General features: G+C 43.5%; 1 protein-coding gene across 1 annotated transcript in view; it reads left to right on the top strand.

Annotated features, from left to right (window-relative positions):
* LOC115379368 (protein TANC1-like) overlaps positions 1-16,851 on the top strand; it is a 34,530-nt gene that overhangs the window by 15,235 nt on the left and 2,444 nt on the right. The window contains exons 9-27 of the mRNA XM_030080027.1: positions 608-756; positions 1,943-2,174; positions 3,078-3,244; positions 5,438-5,746; positions 6,749-6,949; positions 7,198-7,301; positions 7,435-7,543; positions 8,601-8,723; positions 8,835-9,071; positions 9,378-9,584; positions 9,783-9,864; positions 11,552-11,685; positions 11,785-11,908; positions 12,009-12,184; positions 14,602-14,734; positions 15,022-15,051; positions 15,135-15,226; positions 15,443-15,589; positions 16,681-16,781. Of these exons, the coding sequence (XP_029935887.1) occupies positions 608-756; positions 1,943-2,174; positions 3,078-3,244; positions 5,438-5,746; positions 6,749-6,949; positions 7,198-7,301; positions 7,435-7,543; positions 8,601-8,723; positions 8,835-9,071; positions 9,378-9,584; positions 9,783-9,864; positions 11,552-11,685; positions 11,785-11,908; positions 12,009-12,184; positions 14,602-14,734; positions 15,022-15,051; positions 15,135-15,226; positions 15,443-15,589; positions 16,681-16,781 (2,857 nt within the window). The remainder of the gene's footprint in view (positions 1-607; positions 757-1,942; positions 2,175-3,077; positions 3,245-5,437; positions 5,747-6,748; positions 6,950-7,197; positions 7,302-7,434; positions 7,544-8,600; positions 8,724-8,834; positions 9,072-9,377; positions 9,585-9,782; positions 9,865-11,551; positions 11,686-11,784; positions 11,909-12,008; positions 12,185-14,601; positions 14,735-15,021; positions 15,052-15,134; positions 15,227-15,442; positions 15,590-16,680; positions 16,782-16,851) is intronic.

Here is a 16,851-nt window from a genome sequence, read left to right as displayed (position 1 = left end):
TTTTTCTTTTTTCTTTTTTTTTTTTTTTTTTGAGTGGCACTTGAACGGCTCTTTTCTCTGAAGAAAATGTTCAGTAACCTCCCATGCAACCAACTGACACTGCTTGTGATTTTTGTGGTTAAAAGTTTAGCACACAATGTGACACACTTGGATAGAAAATAAATCAGAGATGGACAAAAACACAGATTTTCTTGTCCTTTCTTGTAGTGTTGTAATATGTCTATTTGGTTTGTAGACAAAAGTCACAGATTGTCAGCAACATACGAATGTCATTTTAAGTACTTTAAAACAGAGTGAATACTATGTGAACATTTATATACTCTATGTTGTAATTTGAGTATTGGAAATTTGAGTTTGAGTTAAATTTGATCAGTCTGTACTGATGAAGCAAAATGGTGCCCTGTATATGAAACAAGCACCCTCGGTACCATCCAACGCGGTTCTGCTTAACGTCACATTAATCAGTCGTGTTTGAAAGAAACGCTAATTAACTGCAGTGATTTGAAAGTGTTTCTTCGTAGTCTTCACTCCTGACATTCCCGTGTTTGCCCCAGAGACTTCATTTACCCACTGTAATTGGCAGCTTGTTGTTGCATGCTCCGTCCAGGTGGGGATAGGCAGGGAAAAGCAGCCTCCAACCAGCCTCCAGAGCCCGCTCCTGCCGGCAAAGATTCCCAGCCCAACCCGAGTGCTGTTCCAGAGACGAGAGAAACCACAGCACAGAGGAAGGAGGCTGTCAAATGCCTTGCTGCCAAGGTACAACAACACACACATTGCATTGCTGTAGAACGCTCTTTATCTTTTTTTTTTTTTTTTTCTTAATCTTGTTTCTCTGCCGGGCTGCTGACAAACCTACAGTAATTAAAGGGAAGTGGGAGAAACTGGACTCGCATGAAGGGAATGTCTCTAGATTTAGCTTCTCATAAAGATTGCTTGGATAACCCTGGACTTTTATGTTTCCCTCATCAAAACTATAGATAACACAGTGTGGAAATATAAACAAAACAAACAAAAAAAAAAAAATCCAACGAACTGTGACTGCTGTGCAGTTTCATGTCTTGTGACGCCCTTATAAGACTGATGAAGGAAGATTATGATTATGAAAATAGATGCTGTACACATGCATAAATGATGTTCTCTTGGGTTTGTTTTTAGAGCTATTGCGTCCAGCATTCCTGCGACACAGGATTTTAATGTCACAGCACTCCTCTCCCTCTTGAAGCTCATGCTGAACATGCTGCTGATTGCATCACACAGATGACATGGAAGCCTTCTAAATTTACTAACTTGGCCTCAATAACAGTTTCCATGGGAACTAGTCAGACTACTTGTGATAGATGTCGTTTGCTCACAAGTAAAATCATCAATAACGTTGCATGCGGTCCTCTTAGCTCCCTTATGCGCACAGTTTAGAGCCATAGAGTGAAGATTGCTGAAGATTTCTATTGTTCTGCTATAATACAATTACAGTTTACAGATACGCTGGTAATCGGCTTCCAGCAAGACAATTATTGCAGTCATCTCAGAGTCATCAGCTGTCTCGATGCTATCCTTTTGTTCTTTTGGTTCTCTGCCTCTGCGTTGAAAAGAAATAATTCTAATTAGCAGCAGTAAGTTTGACTTCCCAGACTTGTGCTTACAGTCCACCTGAGTGCCTGAATAAACCAGCTAGTATTTACTGAGGAAATGTTAAGAGACACTCTGCACTCATACTTTTGACTGAATGGAGATTCCATTGTTGAGTGTGGAAAGTAGGTTATGACTCAGCTCCCTCTGTGATTGCTGTGAGTAGTCTTGTTTGAGCAGCATACATCTGTGCCTTTGTATTATTTTATTGCTGCCTTGATTCCTATTGTCCGTGATGTTGCAGTAATCTCAACCCCTCCTTGTGTTTTCATCCCCATTTTTGTGCTTTTTTTCCCCATCTCTTTCGTCCCCACAGGTGGTGGCCTACCATTTCTGTCAGGCAGACAACACCTACACCTGCCTGGTGCCAGAGTTTGTCCACAGTGTCGCCGCCCTGCTGGCCAGAGCACCACAGCTCACCCCCTACAGGGAGCTGCTGATACAGGAGCCCCATTTACAGAACATACTCAGCCTGCGATCCTGCGTTCAAGACCCCATTTCTGCCTTCCGCAAGGGTATCCTAGAGCCCATCGCCAGCCTGCGCAAGGGTTAGAAACTCTCGATTCACTCGCTCATTCGCTCACTCGCTCACGCACACAAAACTTTTGAGATAAATGTGATGTTCAAGTTTAAAGAGCTTTTAAAGTTTAAAATAGTATCAGTTTCAAGGTGGAAAACTGTCTGCTCTCCTCACCCTGCAATTAGAGAGGCTGCCGCTATCTCCTGTGTGAAATAGCCCATTAATGGTTCCATGATGGGTCCATAGATTATTTTTTCCCACTTAAGGTCAATGATTTGAAACGCTGTAGAGTGTGAAACAGATGTTGGGTCATTTACATAGGGAAATGATGAGTGTTATTTTTGCCCCAGTGAATCATCAGCATCCCACAGGGTTTCAAGGTCACAGAAAACTCTGGAGAGGCTGTGAGTGTTACAGGCACATTAGCCCGCTCAGTTTCTCATGATACAGTCGGTCAGCTAGATTGATGTGTTATTATAGCTAGGGCCTCTACAGTCTGAGAAGAGGAGTGTTTGTCTACTCCATCTCTATTAAGCAGGTTAGAAAAAAATGGAGAGCCCTTGTGCTGGAGCATATGAGCCCTGGCAAGCTCGCAGGGATGCACTGACAGCTTCGATGATGTGAAACATGATGGATATGTCCCTGTTTCTCCTGTTTCTAGCTGATAAACAACTATGGCCTCTAGTCACTTTTAGCAGAATCAATATCAGAGAGGTTTGTGCTTTTCTCAATATAACATAAATAATTTGCCGGGAAGAGAGATGCGCTCATTTATATCTATGAGAGGCTGAACATAAACTCTCATACCTTCTCTGTTTCCCCATTGCCTGCTTCTTACCAAGCAAATCAAATATATCTGACTTTATTATCTGTCTCCATCTCCATCTCCATCTCTCTCTCTCGCTCTCGCTTTCTCTCTATCTCTGCACAGAGAGGAGGCTACCTGAGGAAGATTACATCATATTGGTTGACAGTTTAAATGAGGCAGAGTTTCACAAGCCAGACTACGGAGACACCGTTGCCACTTTCATCACCAAGATCATGTCCAAGTTTCCGGTCTGGCTCAAGCTGGTTGTCACAGTCAGGACAGGCCTGTTGGTGAGACTATTTAAAGCATCACAACTCTCTGAAGTCACACCTTGGCTGCCCTTAGCCAAATTCCCATCACATGCCTTCTTTCTCTCAGCTCCCTGCACAAACATTGTAGCTAGATGCAGTGGTTTAGCAGCTAGTATGGCTTTTGACAGTGTAGTTCCAGCTAGTCTGATCCAGGCTGCCCTGGCACTCACTTCCTCAATCCGGTTGGTAATCCCACTGAGCGGCGGACACATCTGCCTAACGCTGAGGCCAAGCCTCCAAATGCAGCCTGGATTACGCCCTGAATTGCTGGTAATGTTACTGGAAGCCTGCCGCGGGTCTGGAGTTGGACAGCCAGCTGGCTTTCATAGTGGGGTTGTTGTTAGGGGGTACACACCACGTGTCTGGGGTCACGTTCTTATTTCAGTCAGGACAAGCCACATATAAAGATGTTAGGCATGACTTAATGTGTCATGGCAACTAGTTGGACTAATTGGACTATCTACAATGATATTAGCTGCTTCACACACATAGATTACATACGGCATGAAATAATCTCTGCACAGAATATAAGAACAGATCTAAGCAGGTGGAGCTGGGGAGGAGGAGTGTTTAAAACAATAAACTGTAACTGCACAGAGAGGGAAGCTAGAGGAGCAATCTGTCAACGCAACCTGATGTGACATTTACGAGGGTTTGAATTTAAAGGCGGAATGAGTAGGACTTTCCCAAAAAAACAATGTATAGACTCACAAAAAATAATCCCTCTCAGTCATCACAGATGACCCATTAGAAGTGTGTGTTGGTGTGTGTATCGGCAGAAACTCTGCTCTGTTTTTTCTTGCCCTGCTGTGCCTTTGGGCAGTGGGTGTGTAGCTCCCAGCCGGTAACAGTGCACAGTGCCACACTGATAGCACAATGACCAATTGGAAGCTGCACAAATTGCGGATGCAGATGCGGACTGCAGACTGTGGAAAAAAGGAAATCTAGCAAAACACCAAGCGGACAAAGCTCGTTCCATAGCGAGAGTGAATCTGGGGTTGGCAAGCAGTGAAAGAGAGGATGAGCATGAAGAGTGACACAGTGGTAGCCTGTTTTCTGTTGGACAAGTAGGTGCCGGCGGGCCACATTTTTTTCCTAGGATGGTGACGTGACTTTTTGGACGGGTATATCATTATGTCACCATCCTAGGAAACAAAAAACTTTAGCCAGGGAAGAGTGTAGCCGACAAATCCTACTCATTCTTCCTTTAAGAAGCGGGATGTTGATCGGCTAACTCTGAAAAAGCAAACCAGTCTTTATGGCGCCTTAAGAGTTTCCTGACCGAACTTTCCAGTTTAGTCAGGAAACTCATCAAGATGTCAAACAAATATATTTATTTGAGTCTGGCGGTGTGTCTCTGCTCATGTGATGACTTGACTAATCTTACAAACTGCATGGCGGAGGCTATGAGATACAGGATGTACGATTAAATTACCATGACAACAGGCTGCAAGCCACAGCAAATGAGCAAACACACTCACGTATACGCTGGGCTTTGAACTGCACGTTGTGGTGGTAGCAGGCAAGAACATGGTGCTGAGCAAGAGTGAGTGCCAAATCTGTTTATACAGACCCCCTAGTTATTCATATCTGATTGGAATAAACATCTGTACCTGCCTGAACTATTGCAGCGCTCCATAATTTAAAGATGAAGACTTGCCACTTTAACCCAACCCCACTTCCTGAATGGTTCATTTTTTTAATCCGTCCCAGCTTTCTAACAACCCGGAAAATTTCACAAACAGCAATAATTTGTAAAAGCCCAGCACAGTTCACAACCCCAAATCAATTACTTGAAGCAGAGCTGAAATGCCAATTTCCATAATGAGAAACTGAACTTGCAATAACAGGGATTTTTTTCATCAGCCATGGCTGGTTTGTGTCAGCGCTGAGCAGTTGCTGGTGGTGAGGGAGGATATGAAATGTGATTTGAGAAAGGCCTGTGAGCAGCACCGGAGCTTGAGTCATTGTCACACTCTTTACTGTATTCCATTGCACTGCATGAGTCAGAGGTAAACGCATCAGAAGAGATGTGTGCTGAATTTGGTGTTTATAATTTTGTCCTTCATCTATGCACCAGAGACACCGTGCTCAGAATTCCTTAAATATTAAGCGTGTGTGCGCTATTTTTACAATAAGCACAAATAGTTCCTCTGTTTTCTCTCCCTCTAGGAAATCACCACTCTTCTTCCCTTCTCTGGCATCTCCCTGGACATCCTGCCAGACAGCAGCGATCTGGGAGCCGACCTCAGTGACTACATTCAGCACCGGGTCAACAGCAGCACCCAGGTCGCCGCTAACGTCACCACGCCCACGGGCTCTGCCCCCGACCCGCTGCTTCTCAGCAAGTTCAGCAGCCACCTCTCGACACGGAGTCACGGCTCGATTCTCTACCTGCAGCTCACCCTGGATCTGTTCCACCGGGGCCACCTGGACCTGAAAGGAGGAAACTACCTGGTGGTGCCCGTCTCCCTGTCGGAGGTCAGCCACGTAGAGTAAAACTGCAGGCACTGCTGCAAAGTAACAAAGTACATTTACTCGAGTGCTTCACTAAAGTACACTCTAAAGGCATTGGCACTATTTCTGTTTAGTGAGGCTTTTTTACTATTTACTTTGCAGAAAAAGGTTTTACACATAAAATAAAATATGTTGTCTTACCTGAGTTGAAACTAGCCCACAATATATGGAACAGTTTGACTTACACTATAAAATACTTCTTATAGTTTGATGTATCACTGATTTCTTCACAAAGCCTACTTCTTTTCATAATGAAGTCCATTTTTTCTGCTGATACGTCTATACTTTTACCTAGGCCATATTTTGAATATTTTTTCCATTATAGTACTGCTGATGTTACTCAAGTAAAGGATTTCAGTAGTTTTTCCACCACTGGTACTACGTGTTGTGTGTTTCAATAAGATAGCAGTGTACTTTCTAATGACGGCTAGAAAGTTTTTAGTCTCAGTTAAAGCTGCAAAATACATTTCACCTTGAGGCACAGAAATGTTATTGTTAAATCCTCCTCCGCTGGTCGGACTCAGGCCCTTGTCACACTTGTCACTCATTTTGATGAGCTGTCTACCTTGAGATGGCATCTAGTAACCAGCAACTGTAAAGCCACCATGCATGACAAAGACACAGCCACTGAACTGAGGCATTCTGCAGCAAAAAGCAAACACTCACACACAAAAAAAAAAAAAAAACAGCAGTGTTGACACATTTTTTCACTGGGCACAGCTCATTGCTGTCTGTGCCCAGAAATGATATATGTCTCAAAATACTCTCAACATAATTGCTGCGATATGTGCAGGTATCTCGGCACAGGGCCATAGACTGACACAGACTGGTCATGTGTATATTTCCCAATTATTTCTACAAAGAAGTTGTATATTGCAGTTTAAAATTTGGAAATTTGCAAAAAACTTAAAGCAGTTGTGGTATAATAATATGTAACTCATGATTGCTATATAATTATGTTTATAGGTCTACCTGCTGATGTGCCGTGCAAGCTTTCCGGATGGAGAGGTCTTTGAACGAGTACTGCCTGTGCTAAATGTGGCTCTGGCGTCTTTGCACCCGCTGACTGATGAACAAATGTTCAGGGCGCTGAATGCAGGCAGCATGAGGGGCGAGATGGAGTGGAAGGACTTCCAGCAGAGATTAGACAGCCTGGCTGGATTTATGGTGAGACTCTTGATATGACCACATGAAATGGGACAGAATGAGTCAAGCTTTTGTTTAAGAATGCTTTCTTAAAGTGTTTTATTAGGGTGTTTCTGGCAGAGTTGGATTTGTTTTGTTGCGGTTATTTTGAATTTGCATTTTGGAAATTTAGCCGACAGGCAGGGTAGCTATACAGGGTGGTTTGTGTCTGGGCAAAATCTCATGCGAATTGATCATACCTCTACTTTTTTGTGAATTTTGCCTCTTAGGTGAGGCGCAGGGACGGCACACGCATGCTGTGTCACCCCTCCTTCAGAGAGTGGCTGGTGTGGAGAGCTGATGGAGAGAGCACTGACTTTCTCTGCGACCCCAGGTGAGGCTAAAAGTTAAAGATCGTTCAGCAGAAGCTAATATAAATGAGTTGTTAACTCCAAAAACACGTTGATAATATGTGTGTGTGTGTGTGTGTGTGTGTGTGTGTGTGCGCGTACGCCTGTGTCCTGCAGGAGTGGCCATGCTCTCCTGGCCTTCATGTTCTCCAGACAGGAGGGCAAGCTGAACCGGCAGCAGACCATGGAACTGGGACATCACATCCTCAAGGCTCACATATTCAAGGTAACAAAACTAAACTCATTGTAAATATCGCTGACATGCAGAGTATGATCTTGTTTGCACAAAAGATTTTGGTTATTATGAAGACAATACAACCAATTATACCCCTGCCTCAACATAACTTAACACTGTGTCAATTGTCAGGTTAAGGTAAGCGTTATAATAGCGGTTAAAATAATAGATTATATGGACACTACAGATAGCAGAGGGCATCTACTGGTTGATCAATAGCAAACAAGAGGAAAAAAATTATCAATAAAATAAACATAAAATAGCAGGTAGTATGTAAAACATATGATAAGTAGGGGTATAACAGTTCAATAAACCCATGGTTTGATTTGTATTGCGTTTTTTGGGTCACACGTTTCAATTTCGGTTTGGTTTGGTTTGTGTTCGACAAATATTCTTTCACACTATTAAACAAACTATTTAAAACAAACATAAAAATACATGCAGCATATTCATTAATTCATCAGCTAAATGTGTGGTTAGGCGCCTCTCATTGGATGTGTTTGCAAAATGGCACTTTGTAGGGTGTTTTGTGTATTGAATGGTTCGTTTTTTTAGTTCATCAGGCTTTGGAATTTAAAAAAATATATATTTTTTTTTTAGACGTTTGGAAAGCATTCCTCCCTAATATTGTTTTAGCTCTGGCATCCTATAAGAAAGTGCATTTTTGTTTTTACAGCTCCCACATGACTCCTCCCTCATGCTGTGGGAGCACAGTCCTCCTCTCTGAGCAGCCAGCTCTGCATGTATCTGCCCTCCTCTGCAGTCAGATTATGGTCACTCACTCAGTCCCAGTGTCAGCCTCTTTCTCAGGTTCTTGTATTTTGCTGTGATCAGATATTCTGCAGTTTTTAGTGCCAAATATGTTTCAAGTTCTCATCTTAAATACCCAAAGGGAAAGAGAGGGAAGAGGCAGCACACACGCAGATCTTCAGGACAAGTCAGCTAGTATCAGTTTCACCAGTTTATTCTGGCCACGTCAACAAACATGGTCACGTTTTGGCCTTCATCAGAGCATGTTTCAAGTTGCGTCTCCGTCTCTCTCACACAGGGTCTCAGTAAGAGGACAGGCATGTCCTCTAGTGTTCTCCAGGCCATATGGGTGAACTGCAGCACAGATAGTCTGTCCGCTGCGCTCGGCTCCCTGAGGAACCTCTACACACCTAACATCAAGGTTACACACACCTGCTTTACAATAAAATACCTACCTGGAAATACACAAATGTAAAAGTACATGATACACACGCAAATGTTTTCTACATCTCATTCTCCTTTGGTTGTGCAGGTGAGTCGTCTGCTGATCCTTGGTGGGGCTAGTGTGACCTGGTGTGCGGAGGTGGTAGGCCACGCCCCCATTCTGGGTGTTCACGCCCACCTGGGACATATGGAGATGGTGGCTGTGCTGCTTGAAATGGGGGCTCCTGTAGATGGGACCAACGACAGCGGTATGACGCCGCTCTGCCTGGCCACAGCTGCAGGACACTCCGACTTGGTCAGCCTGCTGTGCAAGAAAGGGGCCAAGGTCAGTATGGGAACCCGGCTCTGCGCAAAGAGGGAGAGACACAAATGTGGGTTAGAGGATATGAATGCTGTACTTATCATGGCTGAATCAAATATAATTCAATGAAAAAGCGCTCAGTGCCCCAGTGCTTTTACACTGGTGATATAATTTGATCTGCGCTGAACAGACCTGGTTTTACATTCACCAATGTTCCAAGATCTATTCTGGGAGAGAGATGACATAAACAGGCCTGATCTAGGACAGCATATTAAAGGCACTGGCCACGACCAGTATGATTAAGTCCTTCTGTGTGCCCCTGTGTGCCAGGTGGGCCATGTTGATAAGAGTGGGCAGTGTTCTCTGGTCCATGCGGGGTTGAAGGGCCACACGGAAATCATCCACATCTTGCTGGGCCAAGACTGGGGATCAGAGAATCCCACTGACCCTGAGCAGCATTGCAGTGAGGCTGTGACTGAGAAAAAACAGGCAGTGCAGCAGGCGCTTACGGCCGCCTGCAGTGTGGGACACACACAGGTACGGCATAAGATGAAGGTCCTAATAACCAGTACATTCACTGAATTGAGTTTTTATGGAGACTGTGGCGCCTGCGGTGCAGCTTCCTATTAATTGTGGCCAAGGTGTGTGTGCTGTTTGTGTGTTTGGGCATGGGTTTTCTTACTGCACAGCAAGATCCAGCAATACAGAGGACTGTAATATTGTGTTCTCCTGCAGGTGGTGAAGAGCTTGCTGGACCTGAATGATGAACAGCTGGCAGCGCAGATGGACGCTCACGACTCTCTCTGGGGAGAAACGGGTGCATTTTTCCTATCATTCATATAAATTTAGCTTTCTCACCTCACTTTCCTGCCTGGACAGTTGGCTCAAGAGTCAAAATCAGGGGCATTATAGTTTTTATTTCAGGTGTTTTCTAGGGAAAATGAGTTACGCAATGAATAGGTGCAATGAATAAATATTAAACACAGCTTACTCCCTGTTTATGGATGCACAGCGAGCTCCGTGAGTGGAGCTGCAGGCTCAGTGGTATTAGCTAGCCTCTCACTGGGTTGCAGCGTTGTGTTTTGAAGTTGATTAGACTGTAAATTGTTTATTTATTTATTTATTTATTTTTTCAGCAGAAATGGAACATCACATTTTTTTCAGTGTGCATATTGTGTCCATCCATATTTGCAGTGGCCAAAAAGCAGCTGTTATTGAATTTCCATACCTTTTGCCCATCATAGACACAAGTGTAGCTCTCAGGATTCTGCTAGGACTATCTCCTAAAAGCATTTCACGTGAAGCCTGGCTGTTTCCATACAGCACCATTAGGGTCTATAATAATATTACACATCCCCAACCAGCTTTGAACTGAGATGGGGAAAAAGCAGGGATATTGTACACTCTGAAACATGCACCTATGCATGTGCTAGTGCTTGAACTTACGCTTATGTTGATAAGAAGCTATCCATTTTCAAATAATAATCAGCCAAGGATACATTTCAAAATCTGTTTTCATCTACTGCTACGGGAATTACGTTAGATATTTGATCATTTAAAAGGTGCATTGAAATTAAGACAATTAGAACTGAAAATATGAAAGCATATACCTTTAGAGGGTAGAACGATTAAAAAAAAATGCATGTTACACCCTCCTGTTTCATTTTCTACAGCAAAAATAAGCCTTTTGAAGGCATAACAGACAATTTTCGAGAATGATGAATGGGTGTGAAATACAGTCACCTTTTTAAAAGGCATATTCATTTCAGTGGCTCAGTTTGAATAGGAGCCCTGCTTCATTAACTGCTACTATATTGTGTAGCTGCACAAAATCAATTTATTCAAAGAGAATTGTGCCACTCAAATTTTTTTTGTCACATATGCTGAGAGTTTCTTTGAACAGCAGCATTATACCATTGATTTGTTCACTCAAGTGATGTAGTAACGTGAGACATAATGTCATTTGTTCAGGGTTTTTGGACGTTAAAGAATAGCGTTAATAGCTTTCATTCCTCTCCAGTAGCTGCGGGGCTCACGCTACATGAACAATGTTTCATCAGTTTGTTTTTAGAGCAACACTGGCTAAGTAATGTGCAACTTGTCTATTGAGTAGAAGTGTGATTCAAGATTGTTGTATTTTTTTTTTTTTCCTTTTGTTGTCTGTGTCAGTGAACGTGAGCTGTAAGTAAGGGATAATGCCAGCTAAGGCGTCTTGTTTTGAGCAATAATGATAACTAGTTCTTGGCACAGAGGTGTACATTTGCAATATAACAGTAATATTAAAAAAGTTTGCCTCACTGGAGTACATTAGAGTTCAGCCGTATTATTGACCCAAGACATAATGTGAGGTGCTCCAACACCTGCAATCGATTGGATTATAAAATACCAGCAGCCCTACTTTTCTCTGTGTGTTTCTCACTCCTGCTTCTGTTTCTCTCCTAAATGCGTCAATTATGTATTCTCCTCCGCCTCGTCTTCTCATCTCTATTCCGCCCTTCTCTCAGCGCTGAGCGCAGCAGCAGGGAGAGGGAGGATGGAGATGTGTGTGTTCCTCGTGGATCGGGGGGCTGGGCTGGAGCTAGCCAACCGCAGAGGAATGGCCCCGCTGCTCAGCGCTGCCAAACATGGACACACACAGGTTGTTTTTTTGTTTTTTGTTTTTTGTTTTTCAATTTCAATCATTTAATTCTTTCGCCCTTTTTGGTGAGTTCACAACTGATGTTTTTTTCCCCTCCAGGTAGCAGAATTGCTGCTGAAACGTGGTGCAGACATAAGCATCGGTGACAAGCAGGGTCGCACTGCACTGATGCTGGCTGCCATTGAGGGCCACGTGGGCACTGTTGAACTCCTGCTCTCAAAGGGTGAGAGGTCACAGAGACTCCCCACCACCAGCTCCCAATGTGTTTGACCGAAAGATGTGTGTGAAACGAATAAAGATATGTGTGCTGTCTGTGTTCCCAGGCGCTTCTGTGTCCTCTACGGATCAGGAGGGACTGACTGCACTCAGCTGGGCCTGCGTGAAAGGCCAGAAGTCTGTGGTGCCGCTTCTGGTGGACGGAGGCGCAGACCTGAACCATCCAGACCGACACGGGCGGACTCCCCTCGATTTGGCCGCCCTGAACGGAGACGCAGACACAGTGCGTTTTCATGCTGCTTGGACATCACGATGGCACTTTGATGATGGATTAATTGATCTTTTTTTTTTTGTTCCTTGGATAGACTGTTACGGTTACTGAATGGGGACTCAAATGCAGACAGACAAAGGATTAGTTTGAAAAGCTAAAAGGGATTTTACTGTAGAGTCTGGATGGTTGGCAGGCAGAGAAGCAGTGGAGTAAGGACGGTGGCAGAACTTGGCAGTTTGGAGTGGCAACAAGGATCGTGAGTGTAGTTGGTGGGTTACTTTGAGAGCTGGATAAGTAGGCAAGTTGGTGTGATGGGCAGGCAGGCAGGCGGGCAGATTAACCAGAGGTAGGTGATCTTCAAAACACAGCGAAAACAGTGTAGGCATAATATTGATACTGCTGATACTGACACAAGGAAGAATAACAGGTGAATGGAATGAGCAGCGATCAGGGATCAGACCGGAGAAACCACACCCACACCACAAACAGGAAAAGGAAAAACATGTGGAAACAAAGGAAAATAACAAGAGTCAAGGCCATGACCCTGACATATACTTTCATTCATGGCTTAGGGAGATGCTCTTCTCTCTCTCTGGTCAGGATGCAGTGCAGTCACTTAGTGTGGCATCCACAGCACCAAGGATGCTTAAGAACAGTATGGCCACATGGGGGACAACCTCACTAACCACTATCTAAAAGGACCATATGAGAGATTTTGCATGTTTGGCATAATATCCATAATATACTTCACACATTCACAGTATTTTAGAGCTCTGGCATCCTTTCTCCTGCCTCGTATCCATTGGTTTCTATTTATTCCACTATGATATGAAAATGAACTTTCAGAGACTTCAGACTTTCTTCCCACCAGTGTGCCGTCACCGTAATAAAGTCGTCCACATTAGTTTCTTAAAAGCAGCAGCACTGTTGTGTTTTGATTTGTTTGCTGCAGAAACATAACATTATAAGGTGGGTGTTTGAAAAATTTCAAATATTCAAATTCGAAAATCAAGGGATTTTGATTATATGTTGTGAAATCTTTCATAGCCTCACATGATTTGCAGAATGGTTTATTGCAGTGAAAAATGGGGGTAAATTGTGGTAAACAGGCAAAAATCACTGGTATGGTCTTTTAAGATTTAGAGAGATGTTTTTCAGAAATACTCATCGGAGGCTGTAGACCTTGATGGAAAAGTGGGTTGTGAAAAACAACTTACAAAATCTATGATTATGTAGTAAATTGTGTATTATTATTGGTAGAAATTGCATGAGTAGTATATAGCCTTCTTCGTGTATAGCCTCCTATAGTCTCCATCCACAATCTTCCTTCAATCGTCCATGTTGAAGCAATTTTCAATCAAATTCAACATTTTGACATTATGATGAGCATAATAACGCAACTCTCTTGCAGTGCATGAGGCAATTTACAGTCACATCTCATTTAGAGTTAAGGAACTTCAATTATACAGCACTTAGCTCTGGCAAAGTAATTTGATTGGGCACAAGACATTCCATAAGAGCACAGTATAGCAGCACTCTGACCTTTTACTATTATGTATCATGCCGCTTCAGTAAATTACATTAGTAAATTGCAGTAGCGGCCCTGATCTACATCACAACTAAATTAGCACTGTAACAGCACAGAGACAGACACATTTCCAAAAATAACACTGGAGTTAAATTAAGAATGGTCATCAGAACAAGACGAGGAGAGGAAAGCAGCCTGGATACAGCCACTCCCTGGGTTTTTTGCCCCAACATGTTGACTGTATAAGCCTTATAGCTACTGGTTAGGATGAGGATTACGAGGCGATGCCTTACAGCCAATTTTCAGGGCAAGGCAGAGCTGTGAGTGCATGCTGCTGAGGAATCCTCCAGGCACAGTAGCCTGTGGTCGGGAAATCGTTTATGTTCAGTTCAGGAGAGGCTTCAGTTCTAATGGAACTATTTGTGTTGGCAGAGGTGAAAAGAAAAAAATTAATAACTCACTATCTTACTCACTATCTGTTGCTGCTTATTACCGTCACTTGAGAAATGCTGTCATTCGTAGGACTGTTGCATAAAAGCAATATCACACACAAGAGGCAGTTCTATTATACTGAATATTGGCAATGTCAGTGTTATATTGCTTAATTAAAGCAATACTCACCCATGAAACCACTCCAATGATCAGCAAGGGCATAATCAAAATCATCATATCAATCAAACATTTCATCAGAAGCATCATCGGGATCCAGAGGTGTGGATGGCTCTGTTGCCACATTTGTGTTAGAGACGATGGCCTTTGAAGCTGCGAAGGCACTGCTGTATCAAAGCAACTAGTGTGTGATCAGACTAATTAGTGAAGTGGATGACTAAGTTCCCATTGCTGCAGTTGTCATTTAAATAGAGATCCAGTTTGCAATCTGTTGTTATCCTGTGCCTGGCAGGTGCATCACCTGGTGGAGCATGGTGCAGTGCTGGAGAGGGCTGACAACAACGGCACCAGAGCATCAGAGCAGACCACCGGCTGCCAAAACCCGGCCCTGGTGGCCTCGCTGCTGAAGAAAGGATCCAAGATGGGTATATGCACTATGCTCACTATTATGTCTGTGTATTTTTTTTTTTTATCTCACTTTTACACAAGACTGTTCTCCTCCGATTCTTCTTTTGACACAGAGCTTAGGCAGTTGTATGTTATTTGTGACACATTTACACTTACAATCTATGACTTTACAGGATTATACGACTGTTGAAATTCTAGATATTGTTAGCCTCCACTCTAACACCTCCGATTTTATAACAGCCTCTCCAGTTCTCATTTTACTTCCCTCTCTCTTCCTCGGGTGCTCTTCTTGATTGACTCAAAGGCTACAGAACAGCTCCACACGATCGATCAGGTACATGATTTATGAGAGTCAGAGCATAGAAGAGACAAGCGAGAAAAAGAGAAGATAGATAAATCTTTCCAACACTCTTTCAGGTCATGCTACATGGGCTATGGCTTCCTCCAAACCCGACATTCTCCTCATCCTGCTGCAGAAACTAATGGAGGAGGGCAACATGCTCTACAAGGTAGGGTGTAACTAACAAGTGAACATATTGCTGATGTCTCCTTCCCACAGTGTGTTGAATGGGACTCCGGGGGGGGGTGACAGATTTGCAGCCATTTGAATGGCAATACCCTAAACAGTTTTTTGTGCTTTAGTAGCCAAAAACAGCTCAGCAGCTCAGCCTTCCTTTCTCCTCTGTCTCTCTGTCCATCTCTCCCTCTCCCGGTGTGTTCTTCAGAAGGGACGGATGAAGGAGGCAGGTCAGCGATACCAGTATGCCCTGAGGAAGTTCCCTCGTGAGGGGGTGGGGGAGGAGTTGAAAGGCCTGAAAGAGCTGCGGGTCTCCCTCTATCTCAACCTCTCCCGCTGCCGCAGGAAAACCAATGTAAGGCCCGCAGCTGTCTCAGTTTCATCAGGCTGCTCATTCACTATTGAGTAGCATCAGATTTTCAGATGCGAGAAGGGCAGGCAGGAGGGACTTGTGGGGAACAAGGTGCAGGAGGAGGAGGAGTTCGATCATCCCCAAAGATGTATAATTTATCTGTATCAACCCAGAAACAAAATATCAGCATCAGTATAACTTGTAGCCTAAGAGATATTACTACTTTTCCATGTTAATATCTAATTTCATGTTTGCCTCGTAAGCGTAAGTGTAAGACCTGAAGGTGAGATTTGTGGTTCAGTGGCCGCGTAATGAATAGCTGCTACTGAGGGGATAGATGTGTATGGCTTGCAGCCAGGTTTGGAATCCACCCTGCTGATGACAGAAGTGTAAAAATGTCATTGTTGCCAATGAATAATGGAGCAGATAATGCGATGTGATAAGGTCACTCTCTCGCAGACCGGAGTGCGGTCTCTTTCTTTCTCTCTCTCTCTCTCCACGGGGGGTTATTTACAGTGGCCGTGCAAGCAGGATGACTAAAGCCTCATATCATATCAGAATGCAGGCAGTGACGGCCAGGAGAGAGACTACATGATCCCATCATTAAACATTCAATAGCAATGTTCGCAACCTCGCATTCAAGGCTGCCATTTTGACCTCACTCTCAAGGACGACTCTCAATGCTTTCGCCTCATTAAAAATTCACCTGAGAGTGATGATGAGAGCAGTGAAAAACCACTGAAAAACAAGCCTCCGTGTCTGTTTTTCTCCCTCTCTCTGTTGCTAGGCGCATTACAATGAAAATGATTTGATTGTACGTCGTATTTGATAAAACAGGCTTCAGTCTTTCAGTTGTAAATGTATGTACACCCCCACACACACTGTACACACTAAATAACTAATTACCACCTCTGCTTAACAAATATTTTCCATTCTTTTCAGTGAACCACAAAGCTCAACATGCCCTGAATTTGTTCAGTTAAAATGCATAGTCTCATGCAAGCTGAGGCCAATTTCCTGTCATTCACAGGTCTAAGTTGACATTTAGATAGACTGCATAACATTAGGATTTTTTTTTCTGTCTGAACATACAGGACTTTGGCATAGCTGAGGAGTTTGCAACAAAAGCCCTGGACCTCAAACCCAGATCTTATGAAGCATACTATGCCAGAGCACGGGCAAAGAGGAGCAGCAGGTACATTAACATATATAATTACAACTAACTTACCTGTCCAGCGCTCTTACTGGAGCTTAGACCACCAACA

Source organism: Myripristis murdjan, chromosome 3 (genome assembly GCF_902150065.1).
Source record: "Myripristis murdjan chromosome 3, fMyrMur1.1, whole genome shotgun sequence".
Lineage (NCBI taxonomy): Eukaryota > Metazoa > Chordata > Actinopteri > Holocentriformes > Holocentridae > Myripristis > Myripristis murdjan.
Note: the sequence above shows the minus strand (reverse complement) of the source record. Positions and strands in the feature narration are given on the sequence as shown.